General features: G+C 44.4%; 1 protein-coding gene across 2 annotated transcripts; it reads right to left on the reverse strand.

The window, feature by feature from the left end:
- Positions 1 to 43: 43 nt before the first annotated feature.
- On the reverse strand, positions 44 to 11,289 carry NIF3L1 (NGG1 interacting factor 3 like 1). Of its 2 annotated transcripts, none has more exons than XM_080400618.1 (6): positions 10,795 to 11,289; positions 9,926 to 10,091; positions 9,352 to 9,478; positions 8,833 to 8,971; positions 7,412 to 7,495; positions 44 to 775 (listed from the first exon to the last, which is right to left on the reverse strand). In XM_080400618.1, the coding sequence occupies exons 1-6, from the start codon at positions 11,216 to 11,218 to the stop codon at positions 711 to 713; spliced, it is 1,005 nt and encodes a 334-aa protein (XP_080256744.1). In that variant the 5' UTR covers positions 11,219 to 11,289; the 3' UTR covers positions 44 to 710. The 2 variants fall into 2 exon arrangements, with proteins under 2 accessions (XP_080256744.1, XP_080256743.1); XM_080400617.1 differs by lacking the exon at positions 44 to 775 and adding an exon at positions 6,053 to 6,426.
- Positions 11,290 to 11,327: the final 38 nt, after the last annotated feature.

Here is an 11,327-nt window from a genome sequence, read left to right on the forward strand (position 1 = left end):
TCCTCATGTGGTTTGCAGAAGATTTTACTAACATGTTAATAAAGTAACTGATTAGTTTGAAAAGTATTTTATATTGTTCCTTATAAGGTATAAAAATTAAAAATAGTTTGCCTGCATTTTAATACCAGTATATAGCTTTTGAAGAGAAACAAAACATCACATGGAATAGTAGTTACCTGGTCTCACTCGCTGACAGAAGCAACAGACAGAGGTTTACAGCCTGACCTTTGTTTGTTTTGAAAAGACAGGGTATCTGCTTAGCCCATTGACAAGTTGACCTTTCAAATATAGGACCTAACTAGCTTTGTGGGAGAGCCTGATGGGGGAAACTGGTACATGCCAGCAGTACTATCCAGATTCCTCCCACAGAACATTTTCCAACTAACATTCTCTTCTGGTGGCATCTGCCTTTTATAGGCTGCAATTCTGAAACTTTGCAAAATGCATCAGATCCTGCCTATTGCCACTTAGGCTACCACCACAATCACTAAAACAGATCAAGGCATTGTGTCTTTCTTGAGTTCTCCAAGTTAGGTGTAGAGTTCAAGAACTCTGCTGTGGTGACGCAAGTCGAGGCGGACTGAAAAGAAACACTGTGTCTGCGTGGCTGGGTTCGGACAAAATGGCCTTTATTGATTATACAAACTATTAATGTATCTTAGACAGTGCAGGTGTCGGACCCTGAGAGGTTTTTGTGTCCTTCTTGCTTGCTATTTGCTGTTGCTGTAGGTGCCTGTATGCTGTGGTTCGGTTCTAAGTTCCGATTCTTCACACCCTGTTTACACACCTGACAATTTGTGGCTGTCTTAAAGGTACACGGCTAAGTCTTTGAAGTCAACTAACTTGTCTGCAGACCCTAACAATTCCCCCTTTTTGTTTTTGAACACCTAGTACCAGGTTTGCCGTGTTCTGCAGGGCCCTTGCAAACATGATGGCAACCAAGGCAATAGCAAACAAACAATACTGCCAATTGAGTGAATGGATGCCAAAAAGGCTGAAATTTTCTCAGATTTTGATAACATGTTGCTGCAATGGGGCGCCCAAAATCCATTCAGCACATACCATCAAAATCCTCACAGCCATGTCCTTGAGCCAACAACAAAAAGCCAATAGTTGCTCTGTTCTGTACGTAATGGTGGCAAATTTGACTCACGTTCTTAACTGCCTCCCAAACAAGGTGATTTGACTTTGTAATGCTTTCCCTGCTGTTAGTTCGAATAAGAGAAGAAGCGCTGCAATACGTTCCCATCAGTTCCATAAATCAACTACATCATTACCACGTGTTGATTTATGCAGGTGTCATGGTCCCATCATAGCCTCCTACTACATTAGCATCTACAGAAAGACAATTATCGACATTCAAATTGCAAATGATATCAACTTCTTTTGGATTAACATTATACAGAGGTAATCAATTATCTCAAATATCAAGGCTTTTAGTAAGATTCTTCATTCCCCACATACATTCACTTTTTTGCCACAATTTCTGCAAGTCAGTTTCAAGGAAGGGCACACCAAACAAGGACTGGTTCAGTAAGGAGGCCACACATCAGTTGTTGGGTTGACTGGCGGCAGCAGCGCTCCCACGGTCCGGCACGCTAAGCTCGGGCCGCACACAGCGAGCAGGTATCCATCGCGGGCCTTCATCTGTAGAAACACAAGCATCACCTCTCCCCCAAGTGAACAATCCATGCGGTCCCGACCAATGCCCGGTACGAGGGTCTTTCATACGTACTAAGACACCTTCATGCTTTTGCTGCTTGTCACCAATTGACACAAAATGTTGGACAACGGGAGGCACCGCATGGTCAGCAGAGATTTTCAGAAAGTTCAAAACATAACATGTTTTCTCTAATCGTGCCTCTGGGGTCATTCCCTTCATTCCCCCCCCCCCCCCCCCCCCTTGTGTTTTTTTTTAAGTTAGTGCCACTTTATTAATAGACTCACACCAATTTATACCCCCAGCTAAAAAAATACACACGCTATGCAGACTTTGTTATTTAAAAGGTGATTGGTTAAAACTACTTGTTCACACACTCCCATCTCCCCTAAGATTGGTCCCGGTGTGACGCCCACCTGCTGCTCCCCCCTTGTGCAGGCATCCTGTTTTTTCTCATCTTTCTGTCCAACTCTCTTATCTCTCTGCAAATACAGTTTGTTTGTCTCCCTTGGCCTTGCATATGTCCTTCACAACACTTGCAGCTTGTTACGGTTTTGGCCTGCTCGGCCTGCTATTACAGCAAAGTTACGTGGTCTGCATTGCTCATAGTATGTCCGTTGTCTTCCAGCCATTCCACAAATCCCCCTTTTTGTTTTTGAGCGATCCAGACCCTTTTTATTATTCTGTTCATAATTCTTATAAAGCAATTCCACACACAGATCAATATCATTAAAAAGATTACAGTGGCAATTAATACCGTTGTCCTGTGCAGAAACAAATCTTTTAACCATCCAGTAATTCCTAAACTCTGTAGCCAGTCTGTTAACCCGTTCTCAGTCTTTATGGCCTGTACATTTTTTCTTAACTCAGCGAGCTGCTCATGAATAGAGTTAGAGTGATCAGTCAAATTCATGCAACACTTCCCTTAGTGCTGTTCACTATAGGCTGCTCTCTACTGTTCATGCCGTTTCCGTATCTTCTAGAGGCGAGATCACATTCCTCCTTTGTTTCTGTCTCATCCTAGTTTCTTCTCATACTCCCTTAAAGTTATTTAACTCTTTGCTGCAGCATCTCAGCTGCACTTCGTCAAAGCAAGGCCAAAACTGCACATCAATGTCAAAACAACCCACTGTCTCTGTTCTGTTGTTCCGTACAATTCTACCAATTCTACAATTCCCCCCCCCTTTTTTTTTTTTTTTTTTTGGGGGGGGGGGGTTGGTTTGTTCTGTTTTGGGTTTGTTTTGGTTTTTTTGTTTGTTTGTTTTAACAGCAAAATACATTTCAACCGCTGTAATACAGTAGATTATAGACAGCTTTTCCACGTGACAGAACACAGTCACCCTGTACTGCGAAACAGTTTTTTGCAAGTCCTGTACTACTTTCCAAGCAAACGGTGTGTGAACGTGAGGATTACCAGCAGCCGCGTCTCCCAGTCCAATAGGATGTGTGCGGTGCATCGGTGGAAGGCCAGGAGGATCAAGGAGCGGCCCGCCTATCTGCTCTACTAAATCCCGGTTCCCGTCTCTTAACGCCCCATCTCTTACAGCCTGCCAAAATCGGCGAGGGTCGCGCGTCGTTACTGTACCACTGGAAACTGGATTTTTACCACCTCCAGCTTCTTCACTGCCTGGGACTGATAACGTTGGCGTAGCTGGACTCGAATCCGGGTTTTCGGCATTTCCACCCGGAGCCGAGGGGGCGGGCGCGGGGCCGGAGCGGCCGCGGGAGGCAGGGGTGTGGGCTGGCACAAACCGGGGGGGTCAGGGGGGCTGGGCTCGGTCCGCCGAGGTTTCTGCTTGTCGTCCTCGGAATTGGGATCGGTATCGAGTATAAGTCGATGCAGTTGGAGAGATTTAGGGGATTCGGGGCACTGGGGAGTGGCGCCTGCTAAGGGACACGGGCTCTCCCCCTCCCCCGCCCCCTCATCCTCCTGTCTGTGTTCTGGAGGGGGATACAGGGCAGGTTTGAACGATGCACCCTCATTCGCACTTTGCTGACTTTTTAAGCTCCCACTCGCGTCTTGTGGACTCTGCAAGTCTCCACTCGCATTTTGCTGACTTTGCAAGCCCCCATTTGCGTCTTGCGGATTTTCGAAGCTCCCTACAACATGTCTAAGCAGTCCCCATGTAGGCAAAAGCCCTGACGCCTTTTTGCCCCCTTTCTCCAGAGCTTCTGACAGTGTTGATCCGAAATTGTCCCAGGTCGACACACTAAGAGCAGTCGCGGGGGACATTTCCACTCCATGTGTTTTGGCCCACAATAACGTATTTTTTAACCGAAGCCCATCTAAAGTAATTCCACGCTTCTTTAGTACTAATTTCCACACTGATAGCACCATGGTATCTTCTTTAGATAACTTACTCCCCGTGCTGTCCCCGGTGGCTCACCTTACCGGTGTCAGTGCTCCCGGGATCTGGCAGCCGCTCGCGCTACACCGCTTCACCAGGCTCCGCCCCCCCAGCAACCCGCTGGTCACGGCCTCAGGATCGCTCCTGACACCCCTTACCGGGGTCACAGCGGCACCGTCTCACAATCTCTTTTTGATACCCTTTACTGGGATCATAGAGGCACGTGGGGGTCACCAAATGTGGTGACGCAAGTCGAGGCGGACTGAAAGGAAACACTGTGTCTGCGTGGCTGGGTTCGGACAAAATGGCCTTTATCGATTATACAAACTATTAATGTATCTTAGACAGTGCAGGTGTCGGACCCTGAGAGGTTTTTGTTTGCTGTTGCTGTAGGTGCCCGTATGCTGCGGTTCTTAGTTCTGGTTCTTCACACCCTGTTTACACACCTGACAATTTGTGGCTGTCTTAAAGGTGCACGGCTAAGTCTTTGAAGTCAACTAACTTGTCTGCAGACCCCAACACTCTGCCACTTGAAAAGATGTGTTCTGGAAAAAATTTTAAAAGTATTCTAGCTAAGCAGCAGCCATACCCCATTTTGCAGTCCTTTGACTTCCCCCAGTTCTTGTGAAACTCAAGATGTTGGTTTAAATTACATTCTGAGTACGTGTGGAAGACACCGCCTAATGTGTTTATAACCAGTGATACCATGGTGTGTTTTCAGTGCAACTAGATCTGGTTTTCTAGATGTGAAATTGACTTTAATGAAGTGCTCTAATCATCCTGAGTTCAGAGTCAGCCACTAACAGTAGACTACCAGATGCCCAGACAGGCCAAGAGGAGGGCTGCAGGGGAGATCACACATCTGCTGAGAGGTTAAGTTTGAGTAATTTTTTGGCTGCTGCTGATTCTGTGATGCAAGCTAAAGAGAACGACTGTGAATTAATTCCAGGGGGCGGGGGGGGGTGTGTGTGTGAAAAGGATTTTATCCCAATTTCATTTACCCCATCTATGCATTCATTTTCTGTCTCTTGAATTCTGTGTATGTACTAAAGCGGTAGCAGGGTAATGTCTTCTGTAGCAACACAGAACTGTTTGATTTGGAGGGGTCACTTCTACAATCCTTTACTGGGGAAAGAAGAAATTTCTTTCCACTTCCTGTTCCTCAGCTTACTGAGAGGTCTTCACGGTACTGATGAGAACGGTGGCCATCATAGGCTGTGATAGCCTCAGTAGCTTCTGGTAATACCGCAGTCTTCTCTTTCCACTTAAATGTAAGTGGAACAAGACATTGCCAATTATGTGGTGGAGACATTGCTTGTTGAGCCAGTTTTATTAACTGAAAAGGATGGTGCCAAGTTCTCTACCAATTTGCCATGGAGATATTTTAATTTTGTTCAAATACTCTGGTGTGCACATAATCCAGACGTGGTATGTTGGGGTTTTTTATTAAAAAAACAACCCACAACAAAATAAACCCCGGGCATTACCAGTGATGAAAATGCTACTTGTTCAGTTTCAGTAATCCTGTAATTGAGTCATAGTTATATAAACTGTTTTAAAAAGGAAAGTAATAAAAGCACATTAAATTCATTTACAGCTTTGTTTTGAGTTTTAACCTTCCAAAGCTTTTATTTAATTGAGAGTCCCTCTATTAACAAGCCATAAAGCTGCATTAATGGTAGATTGTGCAGTTGAGTACTAGAACCAAATACCTGAATTGTGGTCTCTATTTGCATACCAGTGGTGTCTTAATAAAACTGTTAAGGCAAATGGATGCTCCACACCCTTTCATAAACTGTTATCAGGAGATTTATTAGCTAAAATATCAGTGACTTGTACTGATGTGATTCAACATTACTGTGGTAGGTGGAACTGCTGTGTAAGCTTAAATCTGGAGATAAATCGAGATTTTATATTTTACCCAAACCAATCCTTGAGTATCACGGTTACTGAATTTATCTAACAAGACTTCTAACAAGAATTTATCTAACAAGACGCAGTAACTTATTTAAGCGCAGCCCAGTAATTGAGTACATCGGCCCTCTGTAGCCCAAAACAAGCATTTATTTATCTGGCAGATGACAAAACATATCCCAGACTTTGAGGGAACATACAATACAATCATTCTGTACTGATCCAGTTCAGAGCATCTCTATTAAGCTTGCAGTTGGATAGGTCTGTGCAAGATACCATGAAATTCTTGACAGAATTCTCTCCCCACTGTTTTTGTTTCCTATGCTACCTGGAGGGGATCTCTATCCTTCTCAGACACGATTATGTTGATTTTGTTCTGTAGGTGGACAGCTAGCATGTCACGCAACTCTGACAAGAAGCCTCGCTCAGTGTTGCTGTGCTCACACAGAATAACACTTATCCCATTGGCAACCGCATCCAGAACATCATGGTGGGACATCTCTCCTGCCATTTTGAGAAAGAAACACCATGTAGATCGCCAACAGTACAGTTTAGGTAACCAGGGTTTTTGTAATGTATGCAGAACCTTAGCTACAAGCTGGGAAGACGTAACAGGATTATCTCCCATAAGGGAGAATGCAACACCATCTGCTTGGTGTAAGAATATGTAATGCTTCTGCTCCATCTCCCCTTGAAGGACAACCAGCTGACGTCCCATGTGTAACTTGAGACAAAACCTCAGAAATTCCTTGCCCTCAAACAGTGGTAGATTCTACCACTTTGGGCAGGAAATAAAGAGTATGCAGTGGTTTGGAAGCAGACCGTGGGTGTCGTGCATTGCTGTGACGGAGGACAGCAGTTGGGAAGCCTTGCGAAGAAGCTGTCTGAGGGTCAGCTCTGCAGGGCTGTACGCAAGGGGGAGATGGGGCATGCCTTACCAAAGACCTTGCCTGAATTAAGTATTACAGAATGCAAGGCAGCCTTCACATTGTTGGCAAGCTGTAAGGAGTAGCTGTCCCATTGACAGGAAAGAGGATAATGAACCAAGTGTCTCCTTGGTCAGATACACCATGGCATTCCTTTGGAAGATTCTGTAGACTACATTATATTCCATTTTCCATGAAGGAATTCTGTAGGGAACTGAACTCTTATCTTGCCAAAAGAGAAACACACTGAAGGTTGCTATAGACTGCCATCAACACTGATTTTGTGCTGAAATAATGCACGTATAGCCATGCTTTCATTCAAATAACCTTCACTATGCCATGCAGCCATCTGATCCACGTTCTCTCTACTGTAATGTTACTCTTTTATCATTCCAATAACTAACTGCTTGTTTCTCGATGATGGCAGGTAATTCTTTCTGGACAAATCTTTCAACAGCCAGTCAACTTTTTTTTTTTTTTCTCCTTTCTCCCCGCCTCCTGCTTTTTTTTCCCCCTAGTGACTATTTTTATAAAGGTAACAAAACAGCAACATAGTATTTTACCTGTGAGATAGAGGTCAGCTTCTGTTCCCTTCAGGATGCTGCTCCCAGAACCAGCACACAGAGCAGCTTTCCTCACTGGTGATTCTGCAGGATGCAAGGTGCCACAGTTAAACTCCCTTCCCTGTGCTCAGCCCTTGTGTCAGTATTGCTGTTAAATTGTTTTGCAGTAACTACTACCTTGATTTTAGGCTCAGTGTAAATTTGCTGGAGGAAAAGACACATCTGTCAGTTTGAAAGAGTCATAGGCCTATAACAAAAATAGACGTGTAGATTTTTTTTCTTCAAGGGGTAGAAGGTTTGCAGAAAACTACAGCACAGAGGCTGGCTGCTAGGTAGTCACTCCTGGTGAGGTGTTAACTTAGGTTTCTGAACCCTTTAATAGGCTGCTACTCTTTCCAGGACTCTCATGTTCCAGTTTTCCAACTAATGATGCCACTTAAGGCAGTGTTTTGCCTCTGAGATACACTAGTTCCTAACTTTTAGCTCTCAAGTGGCCAGTCTCGGTGCAAGCTGAGAGCTGGTCCATGCCATTAAAAATTTGCCCATTTGCTATTATTGCTGATTCTAAGCTATTACACATGTGATGGTGACAGGAAATTTAATTCTTCATATATATTACTTCACTAGTGAGGGGACACACAACACAGTTTCAAATATGTTAAGGTTTTACAATATATTGCCATGTAATTACTGCTGATAATTTAAGTGGAGTCACACCACTACAATCCTGCACCACAATGAGAGGCTTCAGAATAGTTTGGTTTTTTTTTTAGTGCAACTGATAGTGTCAGAGGCTTCTAAAAAGACTTCTGTCTCATAAGTTCTGAAGAGTTCTCAACACTTGCTCTCAAAAATACTAATAGTTGTGCTTCCTGGACATTAGGATAGGTAACAGGCATAAGAGGATGCTTGTTCCACATTTTACTAGTGACCCACTGTTTGTACTAGGATAGTTCACCTTCCTTGCCACTATTTCTCTTGCATCAAAACATGTCTAGTTGTATGTTCATAAGGATACCATAAAGTGTCTTACTGTTTTAAGATGCTTTGAAATTTAACATTCAGTTGCAAAAGGGAGTGTACAGTGAAATGGTACGCATTTGTGTCTGGTATCTGGTGGGGGAATCTTAGTCATTACACAAATTATGGAAAAGTACGTCTCATATTCAACTTATGCTCTCCCTGCTCCACAGTGATAACCAGCATAATATAGAACTTCCAGTTAAAAATAAAGATGAGATTCTTTTTGCGTGATTTTATCATGTAAATTCTAAAATGCTGTTTCTTAACAGTGCTTCACACTACCTGGAAGTAAACATATCCAGGGCAGCAGGATTTCACACACTCATGTACCCACTCACGCCCCTTGGCTTCCTGGAATACTAGTTCTAATGGACAGTCTCACTTGAAGGCCTGTTTACCTAGTGTCTTGCTCGCTCCCACGGCTAAGCGGATGTGGGGTAATTTTAGGTGGCTTTTGATACGCTCAATTATGTCTGACAAGGAGACTGGCTCGCTCAGTGTGCACAGACGTCCCATACCATTATGGGGAAGAAGAGGCTGAAAAAAAAAAAATTTAAAATCACTGTGAGAAAGCTGACCCCAGAAGTTTGCATTGTTTTTCATACTGTACAAAGATGAATATGCTGGGCATTCAGGAATGGCTCTGAACTTTACAAAAAAAAATACATCTCCAATATAACATACTAAGTATACTAGCTATTGGAATTGATTCAGAAGTTAGTACAGGCCACACAGCTATTTGCTGCATTGTTCTGGAAAACGTGCGTGGCTTCAAATCCCCACAGGCCAGTATTTCAGAGCACTGATGGGGTAGCACAGAAAACCTGTGATGCTATTGACTACTGGATTCCAGCATTTGGGGCACTTGGGTCACACAAGTAATACATTTCACTGGATGTAACATATGATTATATTACCTTTTGTAACAGGAGAATCTCGGTCTTGCGATAAAGAAGGCTGTTCTGGGACAATAATGCCACCACCTCCAACAGTGCTTTCTGAGAGCAATTCAAACTGACTCGTGTTTGCTCCTCACCATCAACCCTGAGGAAAGATATGCTTGGTGCTTCCTAGGAAACTAGATAAAATTTCAGCATTGTATTAATATAAACAAAGTTATTCCATCCCAGTGGCTATTCTACCACAGAGAAAGAAAAAAGAAAGCATTGTAATAGCCTAGTCTAGTCTAGGTTCTTGGAAGAAAGGAACCTAGGGGAATTTAACTCCACTGTCCTCATCAAATTTCCTGTTAATACTCTTCCTTACTACCCCTAATCTACGTGATGCTGTACTGAGTTCCTGTTACCATTTACTATGACAAAGACTGATCAGAAAGGGATGATTATTCCCTGCATTTCTAGATCTGTTGCTGAAAAGAAACAACAGCAACACACAGAGAAATAAAGTGATTACAACAGTAAAATACCATTCCAGCGACTTAGCGTGTCAAATGACAGAAAGAATCCAACATTAAGAGAGTGAAGCAGATACCTGGCAGGGAGAGTGGTGAGACAGAAGATCTCTTGGATGTCTTTGATTTTGGCCAGCACCATGTCCAGATGCTCAGTGTTGTCTGTGCAGAATTCTACCCGGTGACTGCCCTCAGCTGGATAGCTTGGCGCCATTGATGGATGCAGTGGGACGGAAGTACAGGCACCTGAGAAAAAAGTACAAGATTGCAGTTTTATAAAGCTTGGTAAGTGTCCTAATACTGATTTAGCACATATCCTAAAGAGATGCAACAAAAAGATGCAAATGCTGCACTTGAATCCATTTTCCCTTATCAGGACTGAGGACTTGCTGCTCTGTTGTCTCCATTAGGCACAGTCTAAAATAGACTAAAATAGCAAAGCAGCTGATGGATAGACAACATTTGTCATTCTTAACACCATCCGTTTTATCCTAAGAATTGTATGAAACCAAAATAGCGTCTGGTTTGTAAATCAGGCTGGAAAAGACATAGCTGTTTTCATTTATGAGCCACAATACAGGATAAGAACCTAAAAGCTTTACCTTAAGTCCTTTGCAAACAATGAGATCTCGCACTTTAGAAATGAAAGGTGGTGACTTAGGTGCCTAAACTTTGCATCCAAGATGCCCAATAAATATGCTGCACCAGTTCTGACTACAGCCAATTGTAGTCATGCATCTGGAGCTGTCCTCTAGTGTTTGTGTCCGGCATGCCTCACCGAGATAAATCCCCTAAAGACGTGTTTGTGGGGTACTTAGAAGTACGGAAGGGGGCAGAGAAAAAGCCCTGAAATCGTTAAGTGTAAAAGCTGGAAGAAAGGGAAATGAGGGAAAATAGCACATACTTAAGAATAATTTTAACCTTTTTTGTTTGTTTAACAGAATCTCACCGAGTCCCTTCGTTAGCCAGTTATTGACTCCGTGAGGTACGGCATCGTACGCTGTGTGTGGAGAGTAAATCCCGATCCTGTGCTCCAGAGCTCGCACCACCAGCCGTTCCTTCCAGGTCTTCCACGTCACTCGCTTGAGCGGCGTGAATATAGGAGGGTGGTAGGAAAGAACGAGGTCTGCCTTCTTCTGCACTGCCTCCTCCATCACCGCCTCCGTGAGATCGTTAGTGAGGAAAAGGGTGCTCACCGCGTGGGGAGGGCTCGGTTCCACCAGCAGCCCCACGTTGTCCCAGCTTTCGGCCAGCGAGAGGGACGCGAAGTCGTTCAGGGCTGTAACGAGCTCCCCGAGGTCCATGAGGGAGCGCGAGGGCAGGCGGCCCCAGGCGCGGACGCAGCAGAGAGGCCGGCGGGCGCCCCGCAGCATGCGGCACTCCGCCGGGGGCCGGCAGCAGGCGGGAACGAGCCCGGGCGATTCACCGGCTGAAGCGCCGCCCGCCGGATCCCGCCGGAGCAGCGCTCGCCTCTGGCGGGGC

The sequence above is a fragment of the Falco punctatus genome (assembly GCF_963210335.1).
Source record: "Falco punctatus genome assembly, chromosome: 8".
Classification (NCBI taxonomy): domain Eukaryota; kingdom Metazoa; phylum Chordata; class Aves; order Falconiformes; family Falconidae; genus Falco; species Falco punctatus.

What these genes read in the sequence shown, in the direction of transcription:
- NIF3L1 (XM_080400617.1), bottom strand. Translation starts at nt 11,218, where the DNA reads ATGCTGCGGGGCGCCCGCCGGCCTCTCTGCTGCGTCCGCGCCTGGGGC. An exon ending in CTGGCTAACGAAGGGACTCG is followed by an intron (nt 10,092 to 10,794) that starts GTGAGATTCTGT and finishes CTTTTTTCTCAG; the next exon opens with GTGCCTGTACTTCCGTCCCA. An exon ending in AGATTCTCCTGTTACAAAAG is followed by an intron (nt 8,972 to 9,351) that starts GTAATATAATCA and finishes TTTTTTTTTCAG; the next exon opens with CCTCTTCTTCCCCATAATGG.